General features: G+C 49.5%; 5 protein-coding genes across 5 annotated transcripts; 3 read left to right on the top strand and 2 right to left on the bottom strand.

Moving 5' to 3' along the window:
- Positions 1-379: 379 nt before the first annotated feature.
- Positions 380-4332, bottom strand: Asppvi_008099 (GTPase-activating protein LRG1; the record flags this gene model as incomplete). The annotated part of the gene is made up of 6 exons (XM_043303980.1): positions 380-841; positions 898-1184; positions 1243-2334; positions 2397-3050; positions 3107-3809; positions 3874-4332. 6 exons carry the CDS (start codon positions 4330-4332, stop codon positions 380-382), a joined length of 3657 nt encoding a protein of 1218 aa, XP_043159915.1.
- Positions 4333-6512: 2180 nt separating this feature from the next.
- On the top strand, positions 6513-8291 carry Asppvi_008098 (ubiquitin-conjugating enzyme E2; the record flags this gene model as incomplete). Its single annotated transcript, XM_043303979.1, has 7 exons — positions 6513-6545; positions 6625-6658; positions 6737-6831; positions 6884-6905; positions 6969-7065; positions 7197-7365; positions 7416-8291. The coding sequence occupies 7 exons, from the start codon at positions 6513-6515 to the stop codon at positions 8289-8291; spliced, it is 1326 nt and encodes a 441-aa protein (XP_043159914.1).
- Positions 8292-8970: 679 nt separating this feature from the next.
- Positions 8971-10270, top strand: Asppvi_008097 (C-3 sterol dehydrogenase/C-4 decarboxylase; the record flags this gene model as incomplete). The annotated part of the gene is made up of 2 exons (XM_043303978.1): positions 8971-9546; positions 9608-10270. 2 exons carry the CDS (start codon positions 8971-8973, stop codon positions 10268-10270), a joined length of 1239 nt encoding a protein of 412 aa, XP_043159913.1.
- Positions 10271-10553: 283 nt separating this feature from the next.
- Positions 10554-11059, bottom strand: Asppvi_008096 (uncharacterized protein; the record flags this gene model as incomplete). Its single annotated transcript, XM_043303977.1, has 2 exons — positions 10554-10739; positions 10790-11059. The coding sequence occupies 2 exons, from the start codon at positions 11057-11059 to the stop codon at positions 10554-10556; spliced, it is 456 nt and encodes a 151-aa protein (XP_043159912.1).
- A 462-nt stretch (positions 11060-11521) lies between these two features.
- Positions 11522-13623, top strand: Asppvi_008095 (GMC family oxidoreductase; the record flags this gene model as incomplete). Its single annotated transcript, XM_043303976.1, has 4 exons — positions 11522-11904; positions 12087-12960; positions 13021-13522; positions 13574-13623. 4 exons carry the CDS (start codon positions 11522-11524, stop codon positions 13621-13623), a joined length of 1809 nt encoding a protein of 602 aa, XP_043159911.1.
- Between the last annotated feature and the right edge of the window lie 975 nt (positions 13624-14598).

Here is a 14598-nt window from a genome sequence, read left to right as displayed (position 1 = left end):
AGCCAGAATCTGTGCGAGACAAATCGAGTAACGCGAACCTCGCGATTGCATGCCCTGCACGGTGAAGGAAGAAAAAGTGGAGAGAAGGAGATAGAAGAAACACTGCCAGCAGCTGAGAGAAAAACCGAGCAGCCGGCAATGTGGAGATGTCAAAAGTCAGACCAAGCGGACAAGGAGAAAGAACTCCATCCAACCCAAGCAAAATGAGAGAACGCTAGATGGTTCAAATGTACGCCGATAACATCCATTTGCATATCAAAAAGAGAACACGATGTGATTGATCGGCAAGGAAGACAATTGGATTCGTCTGAAGATGAAGTAGGCAGAACCTGCGCAATGAGATAGGGCAATTCTAACAGTCGGGAAGGACTGATTTTAATTAACCAGCAACTCCCATGGGTCCCGCTCCTGGACGAGTCCTGTAAGGCATCTGTTGGGATTGCCCCTCCTGTGGGATGGGATTCTGCTGGCTGCCATTGCTGGTGCTTCTTTCACGGTAGCTGGCGGTCTGTCCAGGCGCAAGTTCCATTCCATTATAAGGTGCCGATGCACTGTTTGCGTGGTTATGTCCACCTGTGTTTTGCACGTGGCGTACTGAGCTCTGCGCCTGCCACGATGCATCCTGAGACTGGTCTGTTTCAATGCGCGCAGACGTAGGAATATTTGCTCCTCGGTTATGAGGGTTTGTGATTGTCACAGTTTCTCCGCCATTGTTGGGTTTTTGAGAGAAGCTGCCTCGCGCAATGTCGCCATATCTCTTCAGAATTTCCTTGGTACTGACTTCATTGTTATCCTTGAAGAATGTGGTGTCGCTAAGAACAGCCTGAAGATCTTCCGGTATCTTAGGAGACAGTCAGTGAGCTGGTCCACTGGACATTGGGCTGCGGAAGGACCTACCTCGCACATAGTGTCGTTGTAAGTGATAAGAGCATTGACAGCCTCGATTGCCAAGAAGCTTTCATCAACTGTGCTGTTCTTCGTATTTGGATAGAGGATGTTAGGCGTTATGACAGTTGCAAGATTGTGGATATCCATCTTGCTACCCGTATCCTCATCCACATGCGAGAAAGATGACGTCCAGTTTAGAAAGGCGAAAAGAACTTCCATAGTGTCCCGATGAGCCTTGGGCAACAGACAGCACGTGAGGTGCAGTAACCGCTTTTGCTTCTCGGGGTCAGGTATTTCTATAAATGGTGAGGTTAGCAGAAAGCTTTGCAATTGGGATGCGGGAGCTCAACTTACTCTGTGAGATGACGAACAGATTGTGGAGTTTGAAAGTCAAGAGCGGATCAGGCATCTCGCGGAGGAACTTCTTCAACAAAGCCGCAATCTGCACAGGAGTCTCCTTCGTGAGATCAACCTGGTCGTACTTGTTGTCGATCATCTCGGAGATCTCCTTGAGCCGTCGAATATTACCATTCTTTCGGAAAACACCTTCCACTGACATATCCATCTGGCGCATCGCCGACACAGCATCATCAACAAGAGCAGGAACGCGAAGCGCGCCAGGCCCGACGCCATGTGTGGATTCTGTACCCTCCTTTTCGACCAGGAAGTCGAGGCTCACGCCGAACACTCCCTTCTTCTTGCCAGCCTTCTTGGCATCTTTGTTGAAGGCGCGACCGAATATGTTCCAGATTGTTGGCTTGCGAGACTCAATCAAGGAGAGCAACTCATCCAATGTGAAGTAACCCTCCAGCAAAGGTTCCATGGACAGGACAGCGACATGCCGTACGATAAAATATTCGAGAGCTGAGAGTTCAGAGAAGTACTTCTTGGTCTTGGTAGTTCTCTCTGCGAGGTGCGATTCCAAGTTGCCGCTAGACACACCTCGTTGATGGCCGTGGTTATACCTAGGAAGCGGCTCAGTCGTACCGATGAGTTTAGTGCCAGCATGTCTGTAAGCGTTGGGACGTTGTTCTTTTGCTTGTTCGGCGGCCACAATCCTGGGAATATCGTCCAATGTCAAAGCGTCCTGATTACCAAATGTCAAGTCGGTGACAGTCTCGCCATTGGCATCTCTTTCCTCTACAATTTGGAAGCCGTGGCCACGGGGATCGGAACCTTCTCCGCCGGAAGAACCGGGCCTGACACTTCGACCCTCAGGACCGTCGATAATTCTTGAAGCCCTAGCTCTCTTGTATGTAGTTGACAAAGTACGCTCGTTTCGAATGGACCGCAAGCGTCGCATCTCGCCCACAGTCTGCTCAAGCGATGATTCAGCAGCGCCGTCCCTGCCCGCATACTTCGACCTTGTCGTGGATCTGTGAATTTCACCGCCAGACGGAGGTTGGTTGCCATCTTTAGTCTCACTCACAGCGAAGCTCGGGTCATCTAGAGAAGCAGAGTGTTAACCCAGGTCTGACCGGTATTAGCATTGCGACGGGATAACATACCTGAAGTGGGTTGCAAGGTTCCTCCAGCGTGCAAAACAGCAAGAAGTCGCGCGAGTGCAACCCGTAACAGGAAGACAAACTGCTGTAGTTTGCTCACACGAGTGAATCCGCCTTGAGTCTCATTCACAAGACCTTGCTGCGAGACGCAATTATGGCAGAAAACATTTTTCATCCTGGGACTCCAGAGGGCCTCTTGACAAGTCTCGGTAAGGTCCGTTTGACATGCTGCACACGTAAGATGAGGCGGCTTAATGTGCCACCTGGAATCACCCAGCATGATACACTCATCATCAATTGGTTCTTTACATGCTGCACAGCAATCAGAAAGCTGATCGGCAAGACTGGCTACTCCAGCCATGAGATCTGCAGGGGTTTCTTCTTGCTCCGGGGGCCTGAGAGTCTCAATATCTGCCAAGTGATCGAGGAAGTGATACAAGCCTTCGGGACTCTTCTTCTCCCTCTCCAGCTTCAGAGCGCCTTGAAGCCCGATGCGGATGAGAAGCTTAAGGTAGTGGGCAAGACCAGTGACTAATGATAGGAGTTCTTGCGTGACGCCTAGTTTCCGTACCCCAGCTTCCTGGGTCTTAGACAGCAAAGCGAAGAAGGCGACAATTTTCTTGCACAATAGTTTGGCCTCACGTCCGTAAGCAAGGTCTGGGTACTCAGTCAGTCCGCACTTTAGTTTTCTGTCCTGAAAAAGCGGTACTTACCCTTCATCTCTTGCGCCTTGATGTATCCAGCAAGTTCATCAATGGCTCGGAAAAGAACTTCGACGTGACCAATGAATCTCTTAGCAACTAGGACTCCATCCAGATAGGAGCCATTGCTGACGTGTAGTAGCATATCCGAGATGCAGGCAGCTGAAGACTCTTCGAAACCAGAAAGAATGCTCCAGATCTTGTAAACCTTCTCCTCCATCAGATCTTCTTCTTCTCGCACTCTATTGCGCTCCTCGTCAGTGGCATCGAGACCTGCCTCAGGGGGCTCCAGAGGCTGGCCATTTGGAGCCAGGCGCACATTCCAGAATTTATGAATCATATAGCACTCTGGATGCCAATGCTGATTCTGGCCATTGCGGAAAATCTCCACGAACTGCTTCAGAATCGCAGTATGACACCCGTGGCATCTCTGAGCAAACTGGGTGGAATAGTGGAAATGACAGTAAACCCTGCCCTCATGCTCATAATACGAGTCTTGGGCGCCAAAAACTGTAGGGCAAACGGAGCAAGTGAAATGCTCAATGTGGTACTTGTGGTCTAAGGCGGTGATATAGGAACCACGCAAAGCACCGCCACATTCGTGGCAGAGGAGGTCCAATCGCCGAAAGTAATCCGTCTCACACAGTGGATATTGTCCGCTTCCGTCCTCAGCGTCGACCGGAAAGAACTTGGATGCCACGATTTGCCCGCAATCCTGTTGTCAGAGGCAGTTAGCTAACAGGACGCGGAGTTTCGTTGAGGCTGACGAATAAACTAACCTCACACTTGAAACACTCAAGATGGTATGTTGCGCCAAGTGCGCGTACAAATTGACCTGTCAGAGGCTCGCCGCACTTTTTGCAAATACGCGAACTACCCGGGGATTTTGTGGGCGGACGGCCGCTCTGAGAAGGTCTGTCACGTTGGGCTGACTTCTCCCAATAGCCAGCTCGATCACGCGGAGTTGAAGGGTCCCGCTGGCCAGGGTTGTTCGAGTCCAATCTTCGGCCCATGCGACCGTCTGGATTCTGCATCCCATCCACCGGGCTAGACACAGCAGACCCATTCCGCCCACCAGATCTTGCACGCGGCGAGTCGAAAGTTCTATTGCTATCGGCAGGCGAAGTGGGAGTCTGTCTCTGAAAACTACCACCATGCCCACTGGTATTTAATGTGGGACGGACAGCCCCGTTGCCCGGCACAAGGCTATCCGGCAGTGAGACATCGCCGGGAGGCATATCCGCAAGGAACGGTCTTTTCCGTAATTACTGACGGATGCTCTTCAAAAGTGCGTCAATGAAATACCGCCAGTATCGCGACAGGCTTCCAGATCGGTTGGTTATTGTCCGAGGCAATTGATCGTTGTCGATACCAAACAGACAGGCACTGATTAGGGTGATGGAAGATCTCCGATAAAAGTAGGACGAAATCGGGCAGCGAGGTCAATGAAGATGTCTGTTAAGAAAGACATATCAGATCAAAGCACCATGGAGTGTGTTATTTGTCAATCCGTTTGGAGCGCTTGTGGTTTTTCCCTTAATAACTTACCTCACGCCATGTAGATGAAACTTGCGGGGAAGCGTGGATACTCGAGGGAGCAGCGACCGAGGCGCGTGACCAAGTGACAGTTGTAAGCTTTTCTTAGACTTTCGCAAACGAGCCTGAAATGGCAGCAAGTTGCCGACGACAGTCCTCTGCGGACGCAAATTGCCAGCGTTGAGGGCTGCGAGATCGAGAAAGATCGGGGGTTTCAAAGAGAGCGGCGGAGTATGCTGTTTGATAGGTGCATAACCGTACCCAATCCCTTGAGCAAGACGCCTTTTGAAAATAAGAGCTTCAACTTGGTGTCACCGAGCAGAGGTTAGAAAAGATTGACAGGAAATCGAGACCAACCAGAAGAAGCAGTCTAACGAGTTGAGAGGAGGTATAGAGGGAGAGAAAGCAGCGTGTTTTGGAGGAGGTGGGAATGTTGCTCGCTGGCGGTTGTTACTCTGCCCCCCTATGCTTCATCCTGCTGGCTGCCCGCTAGGCGTTATCACGTGAAGAAGCTCACCGCCTCCATCACCGCCAAGCGAGGGTCGGTATTGCTGTGTGCAGGTTACTACTAAGGGCGCTATATCATCATGAATGGACAGTCCCCATGGTGAGTAAAAAGTGCAGAAAATGGCGTGGAGAATACTTCCGGTACAGGCCCGGCATGAAGATGTAGAAGAGGAGGCTGGGAGAGAACCCTTGTCTACCTCTCTAAGTGGAAAAAACAATAACGAAGAGAAAGGGTCACATGACCTTCAGCTGCTCCACCATTCAGCCCTTGACTTCCAATTCTGAAGAAATAATGATGACTCTACCCAACCACCGATAAACATCAGGGCAAATGTATCTTCCAATCACCAGCTATACTGATCCCATCTTCCCTGCCAGAAGTTGAGGGTCAAGTATGTACGTATTTACCTGTTCGAAGGACATCTCCATAGTCCCGCCATTCTGTGGTACGGGTACGGAGAAGTAGTTTGTAACTTTATTGTAGAGCGGCCCGAAGCCGCAAATCACTCATTTTGTGGAGTATGGTTGAACACACCCGTCAAGCACAACAGACCTGAACCAGGCACAAGTAGGCGTCTGCGTCTCCTCAATGTCAAGTCTGTCCGTGATGATACCAAATTTACAAATTCTATTGCGAGGCACTTGTGTGTTCCATTTGATTGTAAATAATTTCTTGACAAGACTACTTGGTGACGGACCGCGGACACAGTCACTCAGCTGCTGGAAGATCTTGGTTCCAATTTCTGACTACCTGTAGCCTCATTGAACCTTTTTTGACTTCAGGGTCCAACTGGAACTGAGCCATATACTGTCTATCTATGGCTGCAACTTTCTAATAGGAGAGCCAAATCTTTTGGGTTTTGAATCATAATTCATCATCTGTGCCTATATGACTACGATTGCCCCTCCTGTCTGAGGTTAAATACATCCTCCGGCCACTGTCTCTTGCTGTTAGGATGTATCGGTGACATGACTCCACTGCCACTGATCATTTAATGTTCTTATCTATCAGTTCTATATTATCGCTTTTGCAGAAGTATTAAATCTTCTTCTGTCTGTGCTTATAGTTCTATTATTCGCAGTGGTTGCGCCTAGCTCGTGTTTATCTGTTGATTTCTTATGCAAACACTTAAGAAAAACCTCACCTACCCTTCTCCCTTTTATTTTTGAGACACTTGGTGCTCCTACCTAGTTCTGTTCCTTCTCTAAGGATACAGAACATCTCAGGAGTTTCTCTCTGCTGTACAGAACGCGCCTTACAATTCACCTCACCTTCTATCATATTATCCTTCTTAATCAACAGGCTTGACTCAAACAGCAACTCCTTCTCAACAAGGCTCTCTACGACTGGGGCTAATGCCTGGCATTAATCACAATGTCTGACCAGTCCATACTCCGCATCACTAGGGTACTATATCTCTCACCAATCTTTATTGTTTCGAAGCATCATGTTGACTAACATATGAAAACTTCATTCTGGGTATCAGGAAATCAAGCATATCCAGCACAATGCAGATCTCTGTATGTCGATTACTCAAGCAAGGCTTGCTTTTCACTTGCAATTTGAAGCCTTACTGACTGCTGTTTCTTCTTTTACAGCTCTCGCCGTGGCATACAAGGATTCTGATATTCGCAATGTGACCGCTATTGTGTTGGGAACCCCTGGAACGCCTTACCAGTTCGGTCTCTTTGAGGTTTGTGCTCATTCACACTTAAGGGAAGGCCATGGTGCTGACTGTCAGCTAGTTCAGCATTAGTTTCGGTAAAGGTAGGGATGCTGGCCGCTTGGTTACGGTCTGCGCTGAGTCTCAAACGACTGATATTATTTCAGATTATCCTGCCACTCCGCCGATTGTTCAGATTACGACGACCAATGGAGGACGATGCCGTTTCGGTCCTAATCTCTATGCCGGGGGTAAGGTTTGCTTGTGAGTCACTGATCATGCCCATGCCGACATAGTTGCGATGCTGACAACGTTGGCACTGTAGATCAATCTTAGGGTAATTAGAACCTGGTGAAAACTGGCTTTCAAATAACGCTGACAGCTTCGCCTTGCAGAACCTGGGGTGGTCAGCGCGGGGAGGAATGGTCATCAGCTCAAGGACTGGAGTCTATTCTGATCTCCATTCAGAGCCTCATGTCGAACAATCCTTATGAGAATGAGCCTGGATACCAAGGCGCACATGCACCCGAGGATCAGGAAAACAGCCAGGCTTATATTGAAAAGGTAAGTTGCCTCAGGTACGATGGTTAACTGTGTGCTTACCTCGCCCTGAGATACGTCACGAAACTCTTCGCATTGCAGTTATCCAACCTTTGGAATCGTCACTGGGCATTCAGTCGGACGGAACAGTCAAGCCATCTGAGAGCAAGAATGTAGCCGAGGATGAGGACTGTGATGACTCGTTCGATGACGCAGACGGCACTTTTTTCGAGCCCTTTGCGGACCTTCGCAAGAGACGCTTCTTGTGGTACTTTGACTCCTACATGCAGGTGGTCAAGGAAGCAGAACCACAGGTTAGACGCCGCCAGAGATTTGAGAGCATGCCTTTTGAGACCGAAGATAATTGTATGAGGGGCCATTTTAATTATCCCGAATTGAGCAGGCGACTCATCCGCGTAAAGGAAGCCATCCTCAAAGAGACGCGCAATTGGCCAATAGAAGGTCTCGAGGCGAAAAAGCAGGAAGCTAGCCTTGCGGTGAGCCTGCAAAGTCAGTACGAGCAGATTGTTGAGGATTTCAAGCATCGCCACAATTTCACGGTGGACCTGCGCCTCGTCAATGGAAACCCATTCCTCTGGGAATTGATCTACTTTGGCCGTCCCATGACCCAGCTTGATGGTGGCGTGTTTAAGATCAAAATCTATCTGAGTCCACGATTCCCGGAAGAGCAACCCCGTGTCGTCGTGGAACCAGAGCTCTTCCACTACAGGGTGTCTAAGGACGGAACCTTGTGCTATTTCCCAAAACGCACAGAGGAAATGCGCCATCATATCGAGGCAATCGTGGAAGCACTCGAAGAGGAGTCCGCACCTTACGATCCGCGGACAACTGTGAACCCAGAAGCATCCAAGTTGTTCTGGGGTAACCCTGAGGATCGAAAGAACTACAATCGTGCACTCCGTCGCTCGGTGCAGAAGAGCGTGGAGTGAAGTTCTTGCGGGCTCAAAACGCTTCAAGATAACATGCCGTATTCGTCCAAATATGTTCAACTGTCCCGAAGAACTTGAGGGTTTGGTACCTGGGCTTTGATAACTCGCTGGGACAATCCAGGTGACCAAACGATCTTTTCTGGCGGCGCCAACCTCCTGTCCTTATACCAATCCCGTCACGCGCCTCTATGGCTCTGCCAATGCTTTCGGCGACAGGAGACACTTTTCATTTGCCTGAAGCCTTGAGTCCATGATTAGTTTGGACCCAGCCGTCGAAAACCTATGATTGCAAAGCGGCGCGACAGGCAAAATGGCCATTGCTTGCTAGGCTTACTTTTTGCATCAATTTTATCTAGCAATACCAGCCGTTCTAGGTGTCATGTAGCTTCAGTTCACAGAACAGCAGTTGTGGTCCACATTTTGTAGGCATAGTTGTACTCTATCGGAGGTTTTGTGGGGTGTTCCAAGCTCGTGCCCCAGAAAGATCTCAAGGCGGCACCCGGCCTTAATAATCATCTAAATGGCTAAATGCCAACGCCCCCTAAGTTTAATCACCAGACAAGAGAAGGAAAAACAGACCGTGTTCTCGACCTCGTTTTCGTCACAAACCCCGGAATTTCTCGCATCTTGTTCTTCGGTCACATAAGAAAGAATATCMTCGGTCGATTGACTGCCCCCGATGTCTCAGAAGCGGCCTTCTTTGGAGCTGGGCTCTGTTCTGGTGGTCGGAGGATGCGGGTTTCTGGGCTGGCACATTGTCGATCAATTGCTCAACTTCCCTTCAGAGACTGATGCGAGTGTCGCCCTCCCGAAACTAGAAGGGGACTCTCGATTCGATAATCCTCGGTTGGCCGATCGGTACCCTAGGTGCGTAGCGAAGGTTTCCGTTCTCGACCTGCGAACAGCCAACAATCGCCTGCCCGGTGCACAGTACTACGACGGCGACATCACGTCCGAAGAATCCCTGCTGGCTATTTTCCGCGCGGTCAAGCCGGATGTCGTCATTCATACCGCGACGGCGAACGTGTTGGAAGGAAATAAGGAGCTGCTGCGCAAGGTCAATGTCGACGGAACCAAGACGTTACTGGAGGTCGCGGGCKGTGATCGTGGTGACTGGGGTGGGAAGTGCAAGGCCTTTGTGTATACGAGCTCGGCCTCCGTCCTGCACGACACACAGAGTGATTTGAAAAATGTGAACGAGGATTGGCCGCTCATTCGGGGCAAGCTACAGCTGGAGTACTACTCCGATACCAAGGTTCGTTTGTAAACACTTCTTTTGCCGTGCTGGTTTTGCTAACGGACATCAACCTGCCTAGGCCGAAGCCGAAGAAATAGTCTTGAAGTACAACCGTGCTTCTCCCTCCTCCATGGTGACATGTGCTCTGCGCCCCGCAGGTATATACGGTGAGAAGGACACCACATTTACTTTCAAGGTCCTTGAGCACGCGGCCAAAGCATCTCCGACCGTATTGCGCATGCAGCTCGGTGATAACAACAACTTGTTTGACTTCACATACGTTGGCAATGTCGCCTACTCTCATCTGCTTGCCGCATACCGTCTTCTTGCTACTCAGGCGCGGTATGAGGCTGGGCAAGGCGACCCCCTGGACCACGAGAAAGTAGACGGAGAAGCCTTCAACATCACAAATGACTCTCCCGTGTACTTCTGGGACATTACTCGTGCTGCATGGGCGCTGGCAGGAAAGGTTGTGGAGCCTGGCCAGGTGTGGCAGCTTCCTGAGGATCTTCTCGGGCCCATTGGCGGCATCTTGGAGACAGTGTTTGGCCTTATTGGCAGGACCCCCCGTTTGACAAGGCGCATAGTCCGGTACTCATGCATGACTCGCTACTACTCTTGTGAAAAGGCCAGGTACCGACTCGGGTACAGTCCAATCGTCTCGGTCCCTGAGGGTCTCTCCCGCGCGGTTGGATATGTGCTGGCACGCGAACGATTGGATTCTGAAAAGAAGGGGCTGTGAAGATTTTAGGTCGATACGGCGTATATGTTTTGTAATATATGACTAATTCTTGTGACATTCCCTTTGGCTTTGTCCTGTTCATAGTTCTTCATGCAAAGCCACGCTTGCTGATGCTATTCGTGACAGACATTATGAAGAAGTTCTCATACTACCAATCAAGGAGACAGAACAGGACATATGTCTTTATTCACCTGAATCACAGCCAGATCTTGTAGGTCAAAATTGTCCGCATATGGGCTGAACCAGCTTTCCTGTCATGACAGTTCAATACACCAACACAGTGTCACCACAGCTTTCTGAGCAGTATCCGGAGCAACTTGTCCTGCTTCGCAAAAAGTCTACTAAAGACTCTTCCTGTTTCCCTGGTATACTTCTCCAACGCCCTGAGACTCGGGAACTTTGTCGGTTTCTTCTTCAAAATACGACAATCGAGAAGATCCACGATATTGACATATACCTTCGACAAAGCCTGAAAAACCAAATTAGTATCCCGGCTTCCCGACCTTCAAGGTAGCATACCTTCTTGCATTGCCTAATAGACGTGAACGGTCCCGTCAGGTCCAGCTCCTCGCACAATTGCTGCCAGTTCTGAAGTCCGCTGAGATTCTGTCCAAGCAGTCTATCATACTCCAGGGCCATGCATCGGTTCCACATCTTGCGCCAGGTTTTTGAGCCCACCTTCCATTTTCTGTGGCTTGCTAGACGGTTGAACTCATCGCTCACTGAGGCGTCTAGGTTGGGCTTGAAGTCTGGGAAGTCGGTGAAGAACGCGCGTGCATTCGCTGCCATTGCAGGGGAACCTCGTGGTTGCGCTATCGCCCGGCGAGGTCATGAATTCTTCGCTGGGAGTGTTGAAGGTTGACCGGTTGGCCATAGTAAAAATCTAGAAGAAACCAGGAACGCTCCACTCTGGAATCTTCATAGCTCTTTTTATGTGTCTTGGTGGAGTAAGAGGCTGTCTTAGAGCTATTGCTTGCCTTAGGGCAGTCAAAGAAAGGCTGCATTCACAGTTGGGTGTGCTAGTCGTCAACTAGATTATGACATCCCCAATTGGGACTGGTCTTCGAGAGTGAGGACGGACGTCACAGAAACGGAAAGAACGACCCTAGAGCCATGTAAAATTGACTCCAAATGGGGTTACAACTGTGACTCCCCCGTCAGACAGTTTCACGTCGCCATCTGCCTTCTAGCAGTGTGGGCTAAGCTGCTCTGTTCTCCTGTATACTTTGTTTGTCTCGACCGGTTACTGAAATGCAGCTCACTGCCCCCTTGGTCAGCTTCTTGGGCTTGCTCACGAGTGCTCTACAAAGCTGGACAGAAGGCTTCTCCGATCTGTGGGAAAGCACTTTGGGGATTGACGAAACGTTTGACTATGTTGTTGTCGGTGGTGGTACTGCTGGTGTGACTCTGGCGGTCCGTCTGGCTGAGCAAAAACTTCGGGTGGCTCTCGTCGAAGCTGGGGAAACATACGAACTCAGGTCCCCAGTAGCAGCCATTCCTGGCGCCGCCAGTATAGGTGTTGGCGCCGACATTCAATCCACCACGGCAATTGACTGGAAATTTGTGGCTAGAAATGTCGCGGGTGCTAATCACCGTGATATTCATTATCCCAGAGGCAAATGCCTTGGAGGATCGTAAGAGCATCGCGCTACATTGCCTATTGCCTTTTTCAAGACAACAGCCCATTTTACTGACTTGATATTCTGCATGGATAGGTCAGCTCTGAACTTTATGGCATACCAAAGGCGAGCCTAACTTCGTTCTCCAATACCCATTCCAGGAAATAGACTGATAGCTGTTGTGCTAGACCAACTAGGGAGTCGATGCAGCTTTGGGCTKATCTTGTTCAGGACCAGAGTTACACTTTTAACAACACTCTGCCCTATTATCAGAAGACCGTTCAGTTCACACCCCCAGACACGGTGCGACGCGCCGCGAATGCTACAGCGCAATACAATCCTGATGCTTTCGCTCATGAAGGACAACGCCCACTTCATGTATCTTACCCTGTTTATGCTATGCCCTTTTCGAGCTGGATGAGACTTGGAGTGGAAGAGGTGGGTATAAACGAAACATTGGACTTCAACAGCGGGTCGTTGTTCGGTGCTCAGTATTGTAGCTTTACCATTCGACCGTCTGATGAGACAAGGAGCAGCTCGCAGGCCGCTTTCCTGAGCCTGCTACCTTCATCAACTTACCTGAAAATATATCAGGGTACGATGGCAAAGAGAATACTATTCAACCCACAAAAGCAAGCGTCTGGGGTGCAAGTGAGCGATTTACTGCGAACTTTCACCCTCAGCGCGGAGCGAGAGGTGATCATATCGGCAGGTGTATTTCACACCCCGCAGCTCTTGATGGTTTCTGGAGTCGGGCCGGCGGATACTCTTTCAGAGCACAACATTGATATTGTTCAGGATGCCCCTGGTGTAGGTCAGGATATGTGGGACCATGTCTTTTTCGGGCCAACGTACCAGGTAGCACTTGAGACATACACGAAAGTACCAACAGATCTAGGGTATCTCGCATCGCAAATGGCTCAGTATATATTCTCCCACGGGGGAATACTCACGAGTCCAGTCATTGACTACCTTGCATTTGAGAAGATCCCAAATTCCTTTCGTTTGAACTTCTCAGCCCAGACGATCAGGGATCTTTCGTGGTTTCCAGATGACTGGCCGGAGATTGAGGTTGGTCTCTTCGATGTGCCCGATTTGTTGATGCGTAACTGACCTGCTTTTTCTGGGCAGTACATCTCATCAGCTGCATACGTCGGAAATTTTTCGAACCCTCTTGTCTCGCAACCCTCGGGTGGTAAGCAATATGCAACAATCCTGGGCACCCTTGTTGCGCCGACGTCTCGCGGAAATGTGACTATTGCCTCGAATGATACCTCAGACCTGCCTATAATCAACCCAAATTGGCTTTCAACGGAGGCGGATCAGCAAGTAGCGATTGCGGCGTATAAGCGTATCCGTGATATGTTTCATGGCGAGGCCATGGCGCCAATTATTATGGGAGATGAGTACTTTCCCGGGAGTCAGTATCAGACGGATGCAGAAATTCTCGAAGTTATCCGCAATACAGTGATGACTATATATCACGCTGCATGTACTTGCAAGATGGGAACACGAGACGATCCTATGGCCGTCCTCGATAGTCAGGCCAGAGTCTTTGGTGTCGATAGGTTGAGGGTTGTGGATGCCAGTTCTTTTCCCATCCTGGTGCCTGGACATCCGCAGTCTACTGTATGTAAGTAGCAGGGATTCCTTCTGCTGTGGCCATTAACTAACCAATTAGCAGATATGCTTGCGGAGAAGATTGCAACCGACATCATCTCCTCATTAGCCTGATATCTCTCTCAGCAGGAGAGTTCAGGCGTAGCACTATTTTGCAACATATGTTTTATGGACGGACATCTTGCTGATCTGTATCCGTCTTGAACAGGCACGATCTTTGTGAAGCTTTATGAATAGGCATCCTATAGAACTTGCTAATATACATATTCGGGTTTCGATATGCTTTGAGAACACAATGGTATCAATTAACTTCTAGACCTCGTCCTAGGGATCCTATGTATTTTGAAGACTCAAGCCAAAAAGCGTATGTATTATTTTGAATGCTCAATATCAGCATGCAAAAGAACGAACATCCAGTTGCTAGACAGTTTTTCAGCCAAGTACACAGAGGCCAAAAAGAGTATTCCATATCTCGGAGCGTAGAGTAGCCTGCAGCCCTCCATGACGTTTTGACAATAGGATACGTCGATTCATCCACGCCAACCGCCGATTCCATCCTTTTGTGACACGGCGACATCAACAATCATGATTCGCGGACTCCTTATACCAACGCGAAGGGGTTCGACTAGAGTAGGTAGTCACGGGGGATATTCGCATGGCGTAGAATCGGTCCGTGGGCKAGAGGACTACTTTAGGGACGAGTAATATGACAGGGTAAGGTCGATCAGCAATGACCTGATAATAATGACGAGGGTTACGCGCGTAGACAATGAAGATCATGAGCCATTTCCATCACTGCATGTCTACTCGGTACGTATAGAGGATATTAGCGATGACACTCATGGTCTCAGGAAGAAGACAGCCAGTAGCGTCGTTCGACTAGGCTAAATAAGAGGGACTCTAACTTGGCCCATTGATCCCTGAGGGAGACGTTGAAGTGTAGGACGAAGTATATGTTCTGCGAATTAGGTATAGAGCCTACTGCCTACCTAAGGTGAAACTTACTAGGGGTGCTTGCTTATAGTTCTGTGGGGGAAGAGCTCCCCATTTCGTCCAGTCATGCTCCAGTATCTGGCTGTATGTCATTCG

The sequence above is a fragment of the Aspergillus pseudoviridinutans genome (genome assembly GCF_018340605.1).
Source record: "Aspergillus pseudoviridinutans IFM 55266 DNA, scaffold_5, whole genome shotgun sequence".
NCBI classification, from domain to species: domain Eukaryota; kingdom Fungi; phylum Ascomycota; class Eurotiomycetes; order Eurotiales; family Aspergillaceae; genus Aspergillus; species Aspergillus pseudoviridinutans.
This window is presented reverse-complemented; position numbering and strand designations above follow the sequence as displayed.